The sequence below is a fragment of the Entelurus aequoreus genome, linkage group LG26 (genome assembly GCF_033978785.1).
Source record: "Entelurus aequoreus isolate RoL-2023_Sb linkage group LG26, RoL_Eaeq_v1.1, whole genome shotgun sequence".
In the NCBI taxonomy this organism is placed as follows: Eukaryota; Metazoa; Chordata; class Actinopteri; order Syngnathiformes; family Syngnathidae; genus Entelurus; species Entelurus aequoreus.
Genome location: NC_084756.1, coordinates 22,892,648 through 22,914,040, shown reverse-complemented (window position 1 = coordinate 22,914,040; position 21,393 = coordinate 22,892,648). Strand labels below are relative to the sequence as shown.

The following is a 21,393-nucleotide window of genomic DNA, read 5'->3' as shown; positions in this document are numbered from 1 at the left end:
TGTTTTGGAGATTCGGCAATGAAAGCAGTAATTGCACGTAGGCGTTCTTCTTTTCGCATCGACTGCCGTCTTTTTAAATAATGGGGAAAGGAGGAATGACGTACGTCAGAAAGCAAGTCAGCACATTTGTAGTTTTTTGTGTGGCAGGGTTCCTGCCACCCTCCTCAAAGTTGTTAAGTTCCAGTAAAAGCGATACAGACCCCCTCAGACCATGACAGAGGTGTCCTTCAACTAGTTGTAAGTTCTTGTATCATCCCAAAAGTTATTAAAATATTTTATGAAGGTTGATAAGTTATTTAGTGCTACTTTAATGCCATGTAAGGCCTCATTTTCGCAAAATCCATTAATGACCGGCGGAAACCCTGAAAATGGCTCTTGATAGTAAAGGTTGCCAACCTCTCTTCTACAGATTAGGAGCGTGTACCATATTTGTTGGATGCAATGAGATCAGACAACAGCTGCCCTGCTAGTCCTTCTTCCTCGTCATCATCCTCTTCGCCATCGTCGTCATCCTCCTCCCACATGCTGCTGGAATCTGCAAAAAAACAGACAAAAATGGTGTATAAAATGCCACCATTGAGGCACGTCAAGTCTCAAGATATTAAACCTTGGCTCCAGTCGGCTGGGTTCGCTCGGCTGGCGTTTGCCTCCACAACAGTAGACAGCTCGTTGATGATCAGCTTAAAGATTTTCACCAGCAAGGGAATGTTGGTCCAGCGCTCAGGATCTGCAGAGGAGACATGATGCAAGATGCTTGAAAAAAAACAAAACAATATACAAGGGGTATCTAAATATTTTCCTCCAAAGGCAACTACACAGTGTATGTACTGTATACTGTGTAGTTTGACAATGACAAAATATAAAACATTGAGCAGGAATAAATAAGGGAAGGATATATGATAGACGTAGTAATATAATTAACTTAAAGAATGAAGAATACATCAATAAAAAGGTACAACAGGAGCACAACTGACAGACATTGTATAAGGAATACAGAATTTTTTGTTGATAAACCGAAACACTGCACAGACAAATATATAATTGATGTCCTAACTTTGTATTTCATTCATTATACAAACATACACATACTGTACATATACATTCACTGTACAAACATACATATACACGTACTTTACATATACACTCACTGTACAAACACACATACTGTATACACATACTATACATATACATTCACTGTACAAACACACATATACACATACTGTACATATACATTCACACACATACACATACTGTACACATACAAGTACATATGCATACATACACTCATGCACATAATCACGTTTCATCAAACATATATTAATGTTGTTGTCCTAGGGTAAACTGGGTATAACACATGGCACACTGACAAGCTTAACCTATTGTTACTATAACAATCTACAAGGTTAATGTAGGTTGCTTCTCTTTCTTCCCCTCCATTTTTCTGCATTCTTTCGTATCTCAAGTTATCATTACGTATATGTATTGTTGCATTTGAACAACTGTATTGTTAATAATAAAGGTAAAGTATTGGTGTTGTTCATTATCAATAGCGCTATTTCTATTGGTATTCGTATTGCTCCATTTTTAGTGTAATAATGCTCATTGTCATTTCTGTATTATTTTTTATTTTTGCTAACTGCTTATTTGCTATTACTTTTACCATCATATTTGTACATGTCGTATTTGCTGATGTTGCTCTATTGTTGTTGTTGTTGTTTTTGTCTCTGTCTAATCCCCCTCTTGTCCCCACAATTCCCCCCTCTGTCTTCCTTTTTTTCCCTTTCTATCCCCTCCTGCTCCGGCCCGGCTGCACCAAATGATAATATAAATACATTTAATAAAATCAAATACAAATAAAGCAACAAGAGAAGTATCCTACACTTGTCTTTTGTAAAGTAAATCTGAACAGCCGATATGGGCATCTACATCTACTATATGATTTGCCTGAGAAACTGGACAGGACAAAAAAAAAAAAACTTTGTATTTCTATCTATTGTAGCATGTATATATCTGTATCTAGCTGCTCCGCCTCTATGCCCCCACCCGGTCCCTCAGGTCAGCTGATCAGCTGCTCCTGGAGGTACCCAAATCAAAGTGCAAGCTTAGAGGGGTCAGAGCCTTTTCTGTTGCGGGTACCAAACTCTGGAATGATCTCCCTCTCCATGTGAGACAGGCCCCTTCTTTGGCTACTTTTAAGACCCTTCTTAAAACCTATTTTTATTCACTGGCTTTTAACCCAGCATGAGACTTTAAACTGTTTAACTTTAACTGTTTTCAACTTTTTCACTGCTTTTTATCTAACAAATTGTTCAAGATAATTTGTATTTGCTTTTTTAATGTGTATTTTACCTCTGTTTTCAAATTTGACTGGTGAAAATGACGACTGGCCAAAAGGATAATGTGGGGATTGAAAAAAGTTGTGAGGCTGCATATCATTTGCAAGTATTGGTTTAATTCGCGGGAATTTGCGCAATCGCAACATCATAAAATCCTGGAGGGTCTGACCAATGTTGTAATGCGAAAAGGAGTAAATTGTTCAACCGCTAATGAGTCCATTGTCAACAACAGTACGGCCAGTGTCACACCTATGACATTCACACCAACAGCTGAGTCGTGAAACCAAAAATTTTCATAAAATCTAACCTAATTACTCAGAAAATTTTGAATGGGAGTCATTAAGTTGATAATAAAAAACACTAGCAGGAGCTTGTCGGCAGCCAAAGATCACAGATTCGAGGCCCAGGCAACTGTTTGCTTTTGTAAATGATATACCCAGCCATAGTAGGACATCAGTGTGTGATTAGTGCCTTACTTTTGGCAGACTTGGAGCGCGTGCGGATGCCCTCCCCCGAGCTGAAGATCTCTTCCCCCTTCACCATTATGTCCTGGAGACGTTTGTCGTCCGTATTGAGGCTGTACTGCAGCAATTTACATAAAGCCACGGTGCTAAAGGGAAAACCAGCAACATGATGTAACCATGTAATATATATATATATATATATATTTTAATGGTTTAAATCAGTGGTGTAAAATCTGTCCTGACCTGACTTTACCCTCGTATTGTCCGTAGAAGAGGTGTTGCCTGCTCATCCACTCAGTCATTACGAACTCCAATGCAGGTTTGCCTGTCGGGCCAGGTAGGCTACAAAGGAAGTCCAAAAGTGGATCCAGCTGGGAGTGAACCAGGTGGGCAAACACCATAATCAAAGACTGCAGAGAAGGAGTGAAAGACCAATGAGTTGAAACTTGGCTTCAAGATCAAAGATCTATCTTGAACTTTCCTGATTCAGCCTGAAGTCAAACCATACTAACTAGTGACGTGCAATACCACTGATTTTACCGATCCCGATACTTTGTGCAAACATACCTAATATGTCTGCTAAAATTTAAAAAGTTGTGTATTTCAAATAATACCATGTCTCATAGCATAAATAAAACAAGTCAGGATTAATTATTTATTTCAAATTCTGAAGTATATTAAGGTAGTGGCAGGAATAACAACATAGTCAAGCTAATACAACATAAAAAAACAGGACAAATTCATACAGAGTGCACAAAAATGGTGTTTAGCATACAAACTAATTGACAGTTCAGTTACATGAACATGTTAATGTGAAAATACTGAACATGTTAAATAACACTCAATAAAAGCATCCAACAGTGACACATTGCCTCATTCACAAGTTCAGTAACTTTTTTACACTAAGTTCCTGTTAATGATTTACATCATCTTAAATAACTAAAATATCAAAAGTATTGATATTTTGATTTGAGAATCAATATTACAGCATCGATATCTGGTATTGGTGGTATCGATATTTCAGTATGGCGCCGTACGTCACTAACACTAACCCGTGATTCTGCATACCTGCATGACACTCAGCGTCTCGGCTTGCTGCATTTTGCTCAGGATGCCCCGCAGGATCTGGTCTAGCTGCTCTCCGAGCTGTGTGCCGGCCCGGGAAATGAGAGTGGACACCAGCCTGCCCACGAAGATGGCGGTGAACTCCGAGGTCCTGGGGTCCAGCAGGAGGTTGACCACCTGCATGACGTACCAGAGGCCGCTGTTTCCCTGGTCATCCCTCCACTGGGCAATCTGCTCCAGGGCGACGGAGACGTACGCCCGTAAACACTCGCCGCCATTCTACAAGAGGAAAACAAAATATGAGTGAATGTAGTTTGCATGTATTCCCCTTGCTTGGGTGGGTTTTCTTCATGAACTTCAGCTAGCTGAAGGAAGCAACTGATTACCTGCATGACAGCGTTGTCATCTGTGCGTAAGGTGCACTGTGCAACCACAGGGAACGCCTGGCACACCAGCATGTCTGACAGAGGCGGCTTGGTGTTGCGTACAACCGTGGTCAAGGTGTCGATGGCCGTCTGCGGGCGAAACGACAAGAACAAAGATCGAGGGTGGGTGATTAGATTTTATTGCGTTTTGTACTAGAGTTTTGCTCCTGAAATGTTCGGGTCTCCCTATGTCTAGCATTAAAAGATTACAGTTGGTACAAAATGCGGCTGCTAGACTTTTGACAAAAACAAGAAAGTTTGATCATATTACGCCTATACTGGCTCACCTGCACTGGCTTCCTGTGCACTTAAGATGTGACTTTAAGGTTGTACTACTTACGTATAAAATACTACACGGTCTAGCTCCAGCCTATCTTGCCGATTGTATTGTACCATATGTCCCGGCAAGAAATCTGCGTTCAAAGAACTCCGGCTTATTAGTGATTCCCAGAGCCCAAAAAAAGTCTGCGGGCTATAGAGCGTTTTCTATCCGGGCTCCAGTACTCTGGAATGCCCTCCCGGTAACAGTTAGAGATGCTACCTCAGTAGAAGTCCCATCTTAAAACTCATTTGTATACTCTAGCCTTTAAATAGACCCCCTTTTTAGACCAGTTGATCTGCCGTTTCTTTTATTTTTTCCTCTGCTCCCCTCTCCCTTGTGGAGGGGGAGTTACACAGGTCTGGTGGCCATGGATTAAGTGCTGGCTGTCCAGAGTCGGGACCCGGGGTGGACCGCTCGCCTGTGCATCGGTTGGGGACATCTCTGCGCTGCTGACCCGTCTCCGCTCGGGATGGTTTCCTGCTGGCCCCACTATGGACTGGACTCTCACTATTATGTTGGATCCACTATGGGCTGGACTTTCGCTGATATGTTGGATCCACTATGGACTGGACTTTCACAATATTATGTCAGACCCACTCGACATCCATTGCTTTCGGTCTCCCCTAGGGTGTGGGGTGGGGGGGTTAACCACATATGCGGTCCTCTCTAAGGTTTCTCATAGTCATTCACATCGACATCCCACTGGGGTGAGTTTTTCCTTGCCCTTATGTGGGCTCTGTACCGAGGAGGTCGTTGTGGCTCGTGCAGCTCTTTGAGACACTTGTGATTTAGGGCTATATAAATAAACATTGATTGATTGATATGATCATGTATGCAAGTAACTGGTCAAACTCACTTTCGTATTGACAAAAATATGTTGTGTAGTCACAACTTTTAGACAACGATGGCTTTAAACCAGCAGCAACAAAACCCCCACAGATGTGTTTTACTGCCACATTTTCCCTGCTGACTTACAGCACAGAGTCCAGTTGGGATCTTGTCAGCAGGAGCCTGCATGATGCTGACCAGCGTGGGGATAAGGCGTATCTGCATGGGGCCCTGGCAGCCTTCAATCTGGGACAGTTCCTTAAAGATGCCCTGGGCCAGTGACGCCACCACAGGATCTGAAAAGATAGCAAATGTTTGATTTGCAGGCCTAGCCAAACTTTAGCTCATACCAGCAAGCAGTCAAAAAGCCTTCACAATCAGCTGTGGCAAACTAAAAATATATTTGGCCGTTTTAAACCGGGGAGTTGTACCGTTGCTGTACTTGAGGAAAACCGCAATGGTGAGGGGGCAGATCTTATTCTCAGCACTAGTGGTAAATGCCGGGTCGAAGGTGCACACGATGCACAGCGTCTCCATGACGAGCGCCAGCACCTCGGAAGCAAACTGAGCCGCGAGCTGGACCAGCCCGTCCAGGATGCTGGGCAGGAAGGGCTGGAGGATGAGCGTGTTCTCTGACAACTTCAGTTGGTCACAGTACCTGGAGACAGGAGTATGAACGATAAATCTACCCTTCACTGGTTCTATTAGTAGGAAAGTTGCACAGCGTCCTCACCCCCAGATGGCCCGGACGGCAGACACACGCACGGATGGCGGCTGGCTGTCATGGAGGCCGCTCACGGTGGCCTGCAGGAACTGCTGGATCAGCTCGGGGGACATGGCTGCGGTGAAGCGACTGGCCGCCCACAGTGCCCGACCAAGGAGGAACGGAGACACCGCTGATTAGGACAAACCCAGAGACGGTAAAGAACAAGTCAAGAGAGCTTTGTGGGTCAGTTTCAGACTCACCCGCCAAGTTGAGATCAGCCAAGACTACGCCGGCCAGGAAGCCGTGCATGTCAAACTGGATGCGACCGTTCTTCACGTTCTCAGTGATGATGTTTTTGACAGAGCCGAGGGCTAGCATGCAGGCCTCGTGGATCTTCCACCTAAAACAAAGACATTCGGGCCTAAAGTACAGTATCTGAAAATGTTTTAATACATTCCAGCAAGCATTTGACTATATCCTCTGAAGAAACACAGTACTATAGAAAGCAAACCCGGATATACTTCAGAGTAGTCAGTGTACATATTGTATATTAGTGTAAATAAGTGTTTCTTAACCATTGTTGGGCCGTGAGCGCCCCTTGGAGGGCCGCCAAAAAATATCTGTTCTTTGGCTGTGGTCTGTATGGGCCACAAAGTTACTCCGTTGTAATAACATTTTCCAGCATTTATGCAATCAGACTAGGGCTGCAACTAACGATTAATTTGATAATCGATTAATCTGTTGATTATTACTTCGATTAATCGATTAATAATCGGATAAAAGATACAAACTACATTTTTATCCTTTCCAGTATTTTATTGGAAAAAACCAGCATACTGGCACCATGTTGTGGACATTGGGGGTGCAGCATACACCAATAATAACACAGAAATGTAACTCATCAGAACTGAATCAGATATTGTACACGTTTCTGTTGTGAATAATAAACGATTAATTTTAGGCTGCCTCTAAATAATAGCATGAAATATTCCAGCACCTTCATAATGTTTAGTTATACTAAAGCGTCACTCAAATCTAAATATATTTATATAGCTTTATCGGGCCTGGCTGCATTGATCCATTATGAAACCAACCTGAGATATTGCTGTCCGTTACGTTTATTTCCAAATTGGTAACGGTACGTTTTCTCTCTCAAAACTGAGTCAAATGTGCCGGAGACACATTATCAGCCCCGCGTTGCAACAAAGGCATAACTTTAACGTTACTCACAAACAAGCTGAACTCATGAATGCTTGTTGCCACTATGGACTTAAAAAGTTACGTACTGTGAGTTCTTCCCTTCATCCATGGCTCCAACATTTTTCTTCTTCAGGTGCTCCTGAAGCAATGTTGTACTTCCGTGCCATTTTGCAGGAAACGCTCTTCTTTGAAGTCTTTAAAGTAAAGTGTTCCCACACTTTTGACGACTTAGGTCGTACACTTTTCTCCATTGAAGCAATAACCTCAAGATGTTTCTCCGCTAAACTATCGGTAGTGTTTTCCTGCGCCATTTTTCCAGCAAAGGAGACGGCGTCGTCACGTGAGCTGCACATGACCACATCATTGGCTAGCTTACGCCAGCTCATGAGACGTAGCCTCACCGCCGTCCTGGCGCTGTTTTGTTCTGTTTTTGTACTTACTTTAATTATTGTTTTTTTAGCTGTTTGTAAATGTTGCAGTTTATAAAACAAAAAAAAACAACAAAAAAATAACCATAAAAAAAAAAACAAAAAAAAAACCTCCGCGCATGCGCATAGCATAGTTCCAACGAATCGATGACTAAATTAATCGCCAACTATTTTGGTAATCGATTTTAATCGATTTAATCGATTAGTTGTTGCAGCCCTAAATGAGACCATATCAAACAAACAGAAGAAGTCTGGACCTAAAGTCAGAGCACATTTTCTAAAGCACAAGAATTATGACTAAAGCGCTGAAGATGTATTTTCATGTGCACTTTATTTTATTGACAGTTTAATGAAAAAACATATTCATTATTAATTTATTTCAGCACAACATATTTGTGTTTTTTTCATCATTAGTTTATGAGCCCTTGTACAGTATATTTGGTTAGTACTTATTTTTCTAATGAGTCTGATCTAAGTATTACATTTATGTGTTAAATAAATAATCTTTGTGATTAACACAACACACGGCCATTATCGTCTAAATAACTGGCAACAAGGGAAAATTCTCATCTAAAAAGTATGATCGCCATTGCGTATTAATGCCTTTCAAAGCCAATCACAAACGCAGATCCCTTCTTGCTGACATTTTATTTATTTTTAGTCCTCCGGCTGACTAGCTAGCAGCTAATTATGTATCTCCATAAGCGTGTAGAGCCGCTCCCTAAGATGATAATCACTTTTATTGCAGGAAATAAATTACATTTCTCAGTATCTAATTATAATTATCACTGTAGAACAAGGCTTAACATGCTACACACACACAGAGAAAGCCAGAAGGCATGCTACAGCTAAGCTAGCCACTAAACTGCTTTGAAACAACTCAAGAATAAGGTGCATAGTACACTTTAAGAAGAGTAGATGGAACTGTGCCGCAGGAGAAAGTAAGCAGCAAACAGAAAACGTATAAGTTGATTAATAAGAGTCTAGAGGACAATATAACAACAACTGTTGGCTTGTCAGCTTTGTTGCGGCCAGAAGTAAACACGGAAGAGGAGGGTTGATCAGTGACGTCATTACGAGAGATGTCCGATAATGGCTTTTTTGCCGATATCCGATATTCCGATATTGTCCAACTCTTAATGACCGATTCTGATATCAACCGATACCGATATATACAGTCGTGGAATCAACACATTATTATGCCTAATTTTGTTGTGATGCCCGGCTGGATGCATTAAACAATGCAACAAGGTTTTCCAAAATAAATCAACTCAAGTTATGGAAAAAAATGCCAACATGGCACTGCCATATTTATTATTGAAGTCACAAAGTGCATTATTTTTTTTAACATGCCTCAAAACAGCAGCTTGGGACATGCTCTCCCTGAGAGAGCATGAGGAGGTTGAGGTGGGCGGGGGCGGGGGGTGTATATTGTAGCGTCCCGGAAGCGTTAGTGCTGCAAGGGGTTCTGGGTATTTGTTCTGTTGTGTTTATGTTGTGTTACGGTGCGGATGTTCTCCCGAAATGTGTTTGCCATACAGGTCACACTGAGGGTTGCCGTATAAACAACTTTAACACTGTTACAAATATGCGCCACACTGTGAACCCACACCAAACAAGAATGACAAACACATTTCGGGAGAACATCCGCACAGTAACACAACATAAACACAACAGAACAAATAACCAGAACCCCTTACAGCACTAACTCTTCCGGGACGCTACAATATACACCTACCCCCTACTCACCCCCCACCCCCCCAACCCCGCCCACCTCAACCTCCTCATGCTCTCTCAGGGAGATTATGTCCCAAATTCCAAGCTGCTGTTTTGAGGCATGTTAAAAAAAATAATGCACTTTGTGACTTCAATAATAAATATGGCAGTGCCATGTTGGCACTTATTTCCATAACTTGAGTTGATTTATTTTGTAAACCTTGTTACATTGTTTAATGCATCCAGCGGGGCATCACAACAAAATTAGGCATAATAATGTGTTAATTTCACGACTGTACAGTATATATCGGTATCGGTTGATATCGGAATCGGTAATTAGGAGTTGGACAATATAGGAATATCGGCAAAAAATCCATTATCGGACATCTCTAATTGTAAACGATAGGCAAAATTCCCCTAAAGCGCAGTTCCCCTTTAAGGAGACTAAAAGTCCCACTGAGGTGTTTGCTGCAGCTCGCTTTTCGTCGCGGATATCGAGTGACAGAAGTAGAGTCTCTTAACACAAGTATATCCTATAATAACACCAGAAAAAGATGCTAGATTTGTTGCTAGTCAATTTTAAATATTGAAAAGTCACTAAAAGTCTCTTGACACTTGACAAATGTTCAACAAAGTACATTGTACAATAGGCAGCAACAACTGAAAATACAGCACAGTGATATAATATAAAAATATATATTCATACTTGTTAATAACACAGATGTGTTTTTAAATGTATGCATACATTTTTTAAACCTTTTTAAAGCACATTATACAAACACACATTGATGTCACAATAAACATGCCCAATCACGCCCCTAACCATGTCCCCAGGCCCCAAGTATCTTGGCAAATCTAAGGGATACCCTGCTGCTATACAAGCTGTACACTGACTGACTACGTTCAAGTATATCACCGTCTATTTTTATGGTATTGCCCCTTGGGAAGATATAAGAAAATGCTTGCTGAAATGTGAGAGGTTTACACAACGTATAGTGCAATGCTCACCAGTGTTCATTGCCGCTGTTCTTGGCCTGTTCCGCCTCCTGGAGGTGCCTTGTGGCCGCCGCTGCCAATGCTGCAGCACTCTCGTTCTGGAACTCGGCAGCAACCACCTGCAGACAGAGGTCACAGTACAGCCAAAAATGCCCCTTTATACAGTGAATGGGAGCATGCAGGCACAGTCTGACCAGCAGTAGGTCTTGAGCAGAGATCCTGACAGTATAGGAGAGAGTGTCGTCGTCCTCGTCTTCCACAAACTGCTGAGGGTTAGACGACCACACTTTGATCTGAGGGAAGACACGTCAGTCGGTTAAACGCGCGGCAACGGTGGCAACCTGAATCCGTGTTTACGTCTCACCTGGTCCTCTGTCATCTGCATGTAGAGGATGATGTAGTAGATGAGCTCAGGCAGCGCCTTCTTTACCGTGCTTTTGAACTTGTTCTTCTCCATCAGCGTGTGCACAAAGTCAAAGATGCTGAAGACCAGATTCTCGAAACCGAGAACTTCCCCTGTATCAGTTACACAACGTCCCATAAGGCGGTGCATTGTACACTATCTACGTTGTGGATCAGATTCTTACCGTCTGAGTCGACTGGGTCGTCCACTTCCTCTGTGTAGTTGACCTCTGTTCTTACATAAGTGGACATGTTGGTTAAGGGACTTTTCAACTGACTGATGCTTTCATCAGATTGTAGTCATACACATTTCCAAAGTCATTATAGTGCTTTATATTTGTCCAGCAATCTAAACCTGCAACTATGTCTCATATTGGCATATTAAGAGCAAAACCTGAAGAAAACTCACTAAGTTCATGGACCCCTTCCAAATTTTATGGTCACCTTTTTCCTTTTCCTGTGCCACATTTTACAGCAGCTCCATTTTAAATGTAAAAGAGGTGTCCTGAGCAGTTACTGCAAAGGATATAATGCTGCACTTTCCGTCAGCGTGTTCCAAACTATAGGCAAAATCTGCTGCATTGAAGACACCATAGGCTTGGGGAAGTTCTGTACCAGCGCCGTTATTGCCTGAAATGAGAAGACATTGTAATATCAACGTCATCTTGATTTCAACTCAGCATTTTGTTGTTACAGTAGCTCCCCACCAATTAATCGCTCGCCCGCATTCACAATTTCTTTTTTTCTCTTCTCTAAAGGGAAAAGGCACTTTTTGGGGATTTTTTGTTTGTTTATAATTCACAATCCTTGGTTAATTCGAGTAATACCTTTTTTTAAAGCATTCCGACTTGCAAATAAATGCTAGCAAAAGTCAGCTCACAATGGATGTAACAGGATTCGCTCTATTCCACCTATAAAGCGCTCTAAAAAACATCCCAAAACCTCCAACAGTGTTTTATATACACACTGTAAGTATATACGAGAGGAAGGCCTAGAGCAGGGGTCCCCAAACTTTTTGACCCTGGGGCCGTATTGGGTTAAAAAAATTTGACCAGGGGCCGCGCTATATATATATATACACCGTATTTTTCGGACTATAAGTCGCGTTTTTTTTTCATAGTTTGGCTGGGGGTGCGACTTATACTCAGGAGCGACTTATGTGTGAAATTATTAACACATTATCGTAAAATATAAAATATTATTTAGCTCATTCACGTAAGAGACTAGACGTATAAGATTTCATGGGATTTAGCGATTAGGAGTGACAGATTGTTTGGTAAACGTATAGCATGTTCTATATGTTATAGTTATTTGAATGACTCTTACCATAATATGTTACGTTAACATACCAGGCACGTTCTCAGTTGGTTATTTATGCCTCATATAACGTACACTTATTCAGCCTGTTGTTCACTATTTTTTATTTATTTTAAATTGCCTTTCAAATGTCTATTCTTGGTGTTGGGTTTTATCAAATAAATGTATCCAAAAAATGTGACTTAATACTCCAGTGCGACTTATATGTTTTTTTCCTTCTATATTATGCATTTTCGTCAGGTGCGACTTATACTCCGAAAAATACTGTATATATATATATATATATATATATATATATATATATATATATATATATATATATATATATATATATATATATATATATATATATATATATATATATATATATATATATATATATAAAATTTAAACTGTCTTTTCCTTAAACTGAACAAAAGTCATATGTCCACTGATGTTTAAAAACTCTACACTCGGAGTCTAGTTTCCCCAACGATTTCGCCATTTTTTCCCCTCATGCACTAATTGACTGAAAGATCGCGCACTTGCCGCCTTTGTGGCGCAAGCGTGATGACGTCCCGTTACCGCTGGGAAAATGCATTTTTAGACAATATGATTTGCCCGAGCGGCCAGGAGACCCAATAACAAGCGGTAGAAAATGGATTGAAGGATGGGCGAAAAAGGACAGATTAAAAAATGTTTATAAATACCATTCTTTTTTTTAGTCGGGACTACTCGCGGGCCGGATATTGGACGGTGGCGTGACATATCTGCCTAGGAGACTCAGTAACAAGCGGTAGGAAATGGATTGATGGATGGGTGAAAAAGAACAGATTAAAAAAATAATAATTAAAAAAAAAATAAAAAAAAAAAATAAAAATTTTTTTATTTTTTTTTACTTGGTACTACCCGCGGGCCGGATTTTGGACGCTGGCGGGCCGTAGTTTGGGGACCCCTGGCCTAGAGCCATCTGGAGAAGAACCACAGAGCAGGAGATGAAGGCGCAAGGGCTGTCATGGCAACAACTGGAGCGGAGGGCACAAGACCGAAGGGGATGGAGGAGTTTCATCAATGGCCTATGTTCCTAGGGAATTTAAAGGCCTAAGAAGTATTTATGTAATGTAGCAACAGGCAAATTCATTAAAACATGTATAATTTATATATTTTGTTTATTTTAAGCATAGGGCGGCCGGCGGCCCATTCATTTCCCGGACGCATCACAACGTTCACTATTTCCTTCAGGAGAGGCATCAAAGACTACTTTGGGACAAATGATGATCAGGATCCTTATATTTTTGAGCCTGAATAAAAGAAAGATGAGCTAAAAGTTTTAGAAGCTGTGTGCTAAACAGATCCAGCAAGTAAGAGTATTGCTAATGCTCAGCACTAAACAAGAAATACAAACTACGACTATAATAACACAATCCCTTACTGTACAATGTCTGCTCTCACTGGGATGCCGACTGATGGGATATTTATATCTTCCCGTTTGGATTAAGAATTACAAACAATCGTCATGCTGGGGAAAAAAAAAAGGTGCAAATGAGCATCTTTTCGTGTCTTTCTCGCGATCTCCGCATCTAAGTTGAATGTCATAGAATTAACTTTTACCAACTCAGAGGCGATGCAACACATTCAGTATGTCAATAGCTATGTAAGCTAGTTAGCACTCTGTGATCACGGCGCCGCTAAAATAGTTCGTCTGTGTTAGTGCATATAATAACAATATCGCTAATATGCAGGTTAATATGCAGGTTATGACATGTAAATGAAGTATTGTTGAATTTTTTTAGAGTGCTTTATGGGTGGAATAGAGTACTCCTACTTGCTGCATTGTTAGCCACCTCATACTTGCCGTATATTGCAAATTACAATGCATAAAAAAGAAAAACGTCCGTTCTTGGATTCTGAATAAGAGGCAAAATTATTTAAATGCTAAATAATTAAGTGTTTTATGGTAAATAAAATAGATCTACAGGGCAAAGAGTTCTGCATAAAAATGCTTTCACAAGATATGAGGTTTTTGTTAGTAATCCATTCCAAAAGGTCTGCCGAAGACCGAATCAGTCGAAAACAGAATCTATTTTTCCCATAAAAAATAATGTAAAGCCAATTAATCCATATAAGACACCCAAAAAATTTAACATGAAACATTTTATAGAGAACAATGATTGTTTTACGTGCAGAAACCAACATGAAATACATATAATTGACCAATTAAATGTATACATTTACATTTAACAGCACTGTTATCTTTATTAAAGACTCTTGTTGGCAAAGACAACGAGGAACGGAGAGCGGGGAGGTGAAGGAAGAGCCAAGCAGACACCACATTTGTACGTTGCCGCTAGTTCTTTATTTAATTCAAGTGTTTCTCACCTAGTTAATAAAAGTGCTTGCACTTGCAACTTTGTTTGGCCCCATGGTTTGCTTATTTTGCAGTTGTACTAAAGAAAAAAAAGATTTTGGAGAAAATTCTACAAAAAGTGCGGTGTACAAAAACCGAAGTAACACTTAATTTTTTTTTAAAATCATTAAAAATGCGTTTAATAACTGTCATAGGCATATTATGTTTTTCACCATTCATCAGTCTTGGAGGATAACCATCATGCGCAGGGAGATCTACTGTATTTATTCTTCTTATTTTTTTTACCTTGAGGACTTCCATTTTCAGGCCGCTGTCAGATGAGGGTCCGTCCGGCATCTGCAGGGCCTGCACGAATGCTTCGGTAAACTGTTGCACCACGGGGAAGATCAAGGCCTTGGCTGCACCCTAAACATGAAGTACACAAAAGTGGAGGATTTAAATGTAGAATGTTCATACTGTACCTGCACACCACAGAAAAGGAGCAATTTTAGCAGAGCTATTCCGATCACTGTTCCATCTACTGTACGGCGTTCTAACAATAAGGGCATAACAGGAAGCGCCACATTTTTGTTCAGTAATTGCAACTCACCTTTTCAAGCTCCTCAATAGCACAGATTAGGTTGGCACAAGTGGTGAATATCTCCACGGCTCTAGAGCGGGTACGAATACTATACACCTGACACGGAAATTAAAACACACAACACAATAACGGTCAAATTTGAACAGTTTAAAAAAAAAATTGAAACCAGTGTGAAGGCAGAGAGTAAAAGAGTGATTACCTCAGCCATGGTGAAAATCTTGTACATCTCAGGTAAGATGACGGGAGCCACCAGTGGCATTTGTGTGTCGGTCACTTCTCGTGTGAACTCTGAAGAGCAGCAACAATACATTATTCACAAGCATGTGTGTCCTCACATCTTTGTTTTAAGTAATTATTTCTACTTCCTTGGTATGCAGTACACCCAAAGATATTTCAACCTTTTGGGGATAGGTTGATTGGCAACACTAAATTGGCCCTAGTGTGTGAATGTAAGTGTGAATGTTGTCTGTCTATCTGTGTTGGCCCTGCGATGAGGTGGCGACTTGTCCAGGGTGTACGCCGCCTTCCGCCCGAATGCAGCTGAGATAGGCTCCAGCACCCCCCGCGACGCCGAACAGGACAAGCGGTAGAAAATGGATGGATGGATGGATTGTCTGTGACCTTACAACTGGGGAACATTATTATGTGATACTACTGAGAGTTATTTTACCCAAAGTTAAAATTGTTATAAAAAAAATAACTGTATACATAAGATACGCAAAATATTTGTTTCTGCAATCATATATCTGGAGATTTTTCATGGGTCCATAATGCCAGAAGACAAAAAAAATGTGCTAATCTAAGAATGTATATGGCATTTAAAACGTGTGCAAAGAATACAGAAAAAACTCAAATTTCCGCCTTAGAAAATTATTTTATTACATTACAGCTATAATTTAGTTTAATTTAGTAGTTATAAAAAATATTGGCACTCTACAATATGATCAGTTCAATCAGTTTCTCCCTGGACTAACTTTTTGATTTATATATTTTTTAAATGTACTAATATATTTTACGCTCAATGGCAGAGAAAAACACATTCATCCATTTTTTTTTTTTTTAAATCCATTTTTCCAATAGTGTTTTATGCTGCAGATTCCAAACATCAATGAGTGAGATCAGCCGATACCAATACCGATCGCTTGTATTAGGAATGCATTGTTCAATGTATTATGGTGCTAAATACAGTTACCACAATATCAGCACACGATTTAAACTAGTTCCTTATTCTCTTTTATTACATACAACTGTTTGAACCAAACAAAGTCAATAATATACAATAACTAAACAAAATCAAAAATACTACAGTATCTACTACTATACACTGTAAGTAAATTTTACCCTCAAAGTCCTCCTGTGTCCAGGGAATTCTCTGAATGATTAAACAAAATATATAAAAAATGATTGAGAAAATAAAAACATCGATTTAATCATGTAATTATTGATCACTAATATTATACTTTGTGTCGACACCACCAAATTATAGACAATTTGCCCTCCTCTTATGTGTCGTGTAGTGACTGTGACAATGCTGACACTAGGGCTGCAACAACTAATCGATTAAATCGATTATAAAAATAGCTGGCGATTAATTTAGTCATCGATTCGTTGGAACTATGCTATGCGCATGCGCATAGGCTACTTTTTTAAAATTTTATTTATTTATTTTTTTAAATAAACCTTTATTTACAAACTGCAACATTTACAAACAGCTGAGAAACAATAATCAAAATAAGTAGGGTGCCAGTATGGTGTTTTTTTTCAATAAAATACTGGAAAGGATGGAAATGTAGTTTGTCTCTTTTATCCGATTATTAATCGATTAATCGAATGAATAATCGACAGATTAATCGATTATCAAATTAGTTGCAGCCCTAGCTGAGACACCAACATTTGTTGTTATATTATCCTGTTTTTCTTTTTAATCTACTTGTACATTTTCTGTTAATAACTGCACAATTTCTACTGTAATGTGGTTCCATCTACACTTCTTAAACTTTACTAAACACTTATTTCTTCTGTTGTTTCCAGCTAGCTTAGCTATTAGCATGCTTGCCTTTGGTGTGCAACATGTTTAGCATGTCCTCCAGTGATAATGTTCTTGATAATGAATCCTAAAATATTAAGAATTGCAGTACTGTATTTTTTGGACTATAAGTCGCAGTTTTTTTTCATAGTTTGGGATTTAGCGATTAGGAGTGAAAGATTGTTTGGTAAACGTATAGCATGTTCTATATGTTATAGTTATTTGAATGACTCTTACCATAATATGTTACGTTAACATACCAGGCATGTTCTCAGTTGGTTATTTATGCCTCATATAACGTACACTTATTCAGCCTGTTGTTCACTATTCTTTATTTATTTTAAATTGCCTTTCAAATGTCTATTTTTGGTGTTGGGTTTTATCAAATAAATTTCCCCCAAAAATGCGACTTATACTCCAGTGCGACTTATATATGTTTTTTTCCTTCTTTATTATGCATTTTCGGCCGGAGCGACTTATACTCCGAAAAATACGGTATATATGCTGTACTGAAGGTGATTATTATTAACTTAAGGGAGTGTCTCCACACTGTATATGGAGACACACAATTAGCTAAGGCTGAAACGACGCGTCGACGTAGTCGACGTCATCGGTTACGTAAATACGTCGACGCCGTTTTTGTGCGTCGACGCGTCGCATATTTACGTCACACTACCGTCATGGCGGACCGCAAAGCAGACGATCAAAGCAGACGATGCGAGCGGTGCGAGCGAGGGGGGAAAAGCATGCCAAAAGTGGTCAAAAGTGTGGGAGTATTTCAATAAACGGCCTAATAATGTTGTTGTATGCACACTGTGTCGAGCGGAAATGGCCTATCATAGCAGCACAACGGCTATGAACGAACATTTGAAAAGAAAACCATCAACTAGTCAATCGTCCGCGCGAGCATACGTTGTCATCATTACACAAAAACATGAATGTGTCATTTGTATCTGCTAGGGGTGTAACGGTACGTGTTTTGTATTGAACCGTTTCGGTACGGGGCTTTCGGTTCGGCACGGGGGTGTACCGAACGAGTTTCTAAGCTAAAGCTAACTTTAGCTGCTAAAGTCTTAACAAGCTGCTTCGCTCTTCTGCCTCTGTCTCAGCACGCAGCATTGTCCCACCCACACAACCATCTGATTGGTACACACGCAGCATTATCAGCCAATCAGCAGTGTGTATTCAGAGCGCATGTAGTCAGCGCTTCAGCGTGGAGCAGATAGGTGTTTAGCAGGTGAGCATCAGGCAGCGGACTCTCCCCAAATGATAATAAACACCTCCCAGTCAACTACTAGTAACATCACTATGAGCCCGTTGACCTTCTAGAAATATAAACTGCAGCTCAGCTCACTCGCAGTCCTGGCTTGAGGTGAAGGCTAATTACCTCTCAGTTCCAGCCACATCGACCCCTTCTGAGCGCCTATTTTCAGCTGCTGGGAATATTGTAAACAAGAAAAGAACCAAACATGTACACATGCTAACCTTTCTTCATTACAACTGTTAGTCACTCACTGGAATGAGTAGAATTGGTTATTGTGTACTGTGTTGGACTGGATGTTTATTTTGCACATTTTAAAAGCAATACTTAATGTTTACAGTGCTCCAGAATATTTAGATTGGCACTTTTTTGTATTGGATGTTTATCTTTATTTTTGCACATTTTAGCAAATAAGCAATACTTTCACTTTTGTTGAAATGTTTACACTGTTGTTACAGAATATTTTGTTTTGCACTTTTTTTGTACTGGGTGTTTATCTTTATTTTTGCACATTTTAAAGTAAAATAAGCAATACTTTTACTTTTGAAATGCTTATACTATTGCAGAATATTAAGATTTGCACTGGATGTTGACTTTTATATTTGCACATTAAAAAGCAAATAAGCTACTTTTAATTTTGTTAAATGTTAAAAGTTTTAAATGTTTACATTGTTACAGAATATTTAGTCATGTTGTTGTCAATGTTGACTGAGTGGCCATACTTCTTTTTTTTGTAAATAAAAGCCATGCCTTTTGAAAAAACGGGCCTACATTTATTTTTTCATCTTCATTTTGAATAAAAAAATAATCGGTAAAAGGAAAAATAATCTATAGATTAATCGAAAAAAATAATCTATAGATTAACCGATTAATCGAAAAAAAATAATCTATAGATTAATCGATAGAAAAATAATCGTTAGCTGCAGCCTTACAATTAGCTGCTAGCTTGTCAGCCGGGAGACTAAAAATAATCAATATCAGCCAGAGGACATCTGCGTTTGCGATTGTTATCGAAAGGCTTTAATCGGCAATGCGACCACATACAGTACTTTAAAATTGTCCGAAACTCATCGTTGGCTGAACCCTACTTTCCAGTCATATAAAAGGTGACACTAATCATGACTTCTGTTGAGAACAAAACAGTGTTGACAGCACAGTGGATAGGTGGTAACAGAAAGAATGTTTGAATCCATACCCGTGAGGACCCTCATGGCCCCGTGCACGGCGCTGACGTCGCCGCTGACCAGCATCTCCATGAGCAAGGTGAAGAGCTGGGGCCAGGCTTCGGGCCAGTCCCAGTGGGCGATGGCGGACACGGCGTACGCCACGCTGGAACGCACCTTGCTAATTGACTCACGCAGGCCGTTAGGCAGTAGCGCCCTGATAGCAGCTTTGGCCTAGAGGAGACACGAGTTTGCCCTTTTCTTATGGCTTCTAATTGATTTCCATGACTTTGAGTGACGATCATCACCTGCTCGGAGGTTTCGGGAGGCCGGAACTTCTCTGATTGGGAGCACCAGTGAGTTTCAACATACTGCTTGAGGATGACCGATGCCAACTGCAGACAAGTGTGACAAGTTGTGTTTAGTAGGAAGTAAACGTGTGCTTAACACCTGCCATTTGTCATTCAAGCTGACCTGACGAATTGCGAGCGCCCCTTGAGGGTCCACTGTGAGTTCCGCCAGGTGTACACCAAATTCTAGGAAGGGACAAAAACAAAAATTGATTAAACAAATAATGATTAGTAAGTAGAGATGTCCGATAATATCAGATTGCCGATATTATCGGCCGATAAATGCTTTAAAATGTAATATCGGAAATTATCGGTATCGGTTTCAAAAAGTAAAATGTATGACTTTTTAAAACGCCGCTGTGTACACGGACGTAGGGAGAAGTACAGAGCGCCAATAAACCTTGAAGGCACTGCCTTTGCGTGCCGGCCCAATCACACACACAAGTGAATGCAAGGCATACTTGGTCAACAGCCATACATGTCACACTGAGGGTGACCGTATAAACAACTTTAACACTGTTAAAAATATGCGCCACACTGTGAACCCACACCAAACAAGAATGACAAACACATTTCGGGAGAACATCCGCACTGTAACACAACAGAACATATACCCAGAACCCCTTGCAGCACTAACTCTTCCAGGACGCTACAATATACACCCCCTCCACCTCAACCTCCTCATGTACCAAAATTCCAAGCTGCTGTTTTGAGGCATGTTAAAAAAAAAAAGCACTTTGTGACTTCAATAATAAATATGGCAGTGCCATGTTGGCATTTTTTTCCATAACTTGAGTTGAAGTTGTTCTCTTATTTTGGAAAACCTTGTTACATTGTTTAATGCAGTGTTTTTCAACCTTTTTTGAGCCAAGGCACATTTTTTTCATTAAAAAAAAAACGGAGGCACACCACCGGCAGAAAAGGTTAAAAAATGAAACTCCACCAGGTTGTCATGCCTTATTTTGAGTTTGTTGTTGTTTCCTGTGTGTAGTGCTTTAGTTTCTGTCTTGCGCTGTTAATTTGGTGACCCTTCCTGTTTGCCTTCCTTTGAGTGCTATTGCCCACACCTGCTTTGTTTTCGCAATCAAGACTATTTAAGTTGTGCGTACACTATCCTTTGTGGGGACACTGTTGATTGTCATGTACGGACGTACTTTGTGGACGCCGTCTCCCTGCTCCACACGCTGTAAGTTTTTGCTGTCGTCCAGCATTCTGTTTTTGTTTACTTTGTAGCCAGTTCAGTTTTACTTTTGTTTTGCATAGCCATCCCTTACATGTGTAGTGCTTTAGTTTCTGTCTTGCGCTGTTAATTTGGTGACCCTTCCCGTTTGCCTTCCTTTGAGTGCTATTGCCCACACCTGCTTTGTTTTCGCAATCAAGACTATTTAAGTTGTGCGTACACTATCCTTTGTGGGGACACTGTTGATTGTCATGTCATGTACGGACGTACTTTGTGGATGC

The 21,393-nt window shown here is 40.2% G+C and overlaps 1 protein-coding gene across 1 annotated transcript in view; it reads right to left on the bottom strand.

Annotated features, from left to right (window-relative positions):
- The window catches only part of LOC133643116 (importin-9), a 41,275-nt gene that overhangs the window by 10,035 nt on the left and 9,847 nt on the right, over positions 1-21,393 (bottom strand). Inside the window, exons 2-22 of the mRNA XM_062037529.1 lie at positions 20,057-20,118; positions 19,891-19,977; positions 19,615-19,816; positions 15,332-15,420; positions 15,142-15,228; positions 14,838-14,957; positions 11,418-11,518; positions 11,074-11,132; positions 10,851-11,002; positions 10,681-10,779; positions 10,499-10,605; positions 6,407-6,546; positions 6,174-6,336; positions 5,872-6,098; positions 5,588-5,736; positions 4,252-4,380; positions 3,869-4,144; positions 3,044-3,210; positions 2,813-2,946; positions 608-727; positions 425-535 (exon numbers count right to left, since the gene is read on the bottom strand). Coding sequence (XP_061893513.1) covers positions 425-535; positions 608-727; positions 2,813-2,946; positions 3,044-3,210; positions 3,869-4,144; positions 4,252-4,380; positions 5,588-5,736; positions 5,872-6,098; positions 6,174-6,336; positions 6,407-6,546; positions 10,499-10,605; positions 10,681-10,779; positions 10,851-11,002; positions 11,074-11,132; positions 11,418-11,518; positions 14,838-14,957; positions 15,142-15,228; positions 15,332-15,420; positions 19,615-19,816; positions 19,891-19,977; positions 20,057-20,118 — 2,781 coding nt within the window. The remainder of the gene's footprint in view (positions 1-424; positions 536-607; positions 728-2,812; positions 2,947-3,043; positions 3,211-3,868; positions 4,145-4,251; positions 4,381-5,587; positions 5,737-5,871; positions 6,099-6,173; positions 6,337-6,406; positions 6,547-10,498; positions 10,606-10,680; positions 10,780-10,850; positions 11,003-11,073; positions 11,133-11,417; positions 11,519-14,837; positions 14,958-15,141; positions 15,229-15,331; positions 15,421-19,614; positions 19,817-19,890; positions 19,978-20,056; positions 20,119-21,393) is intronic.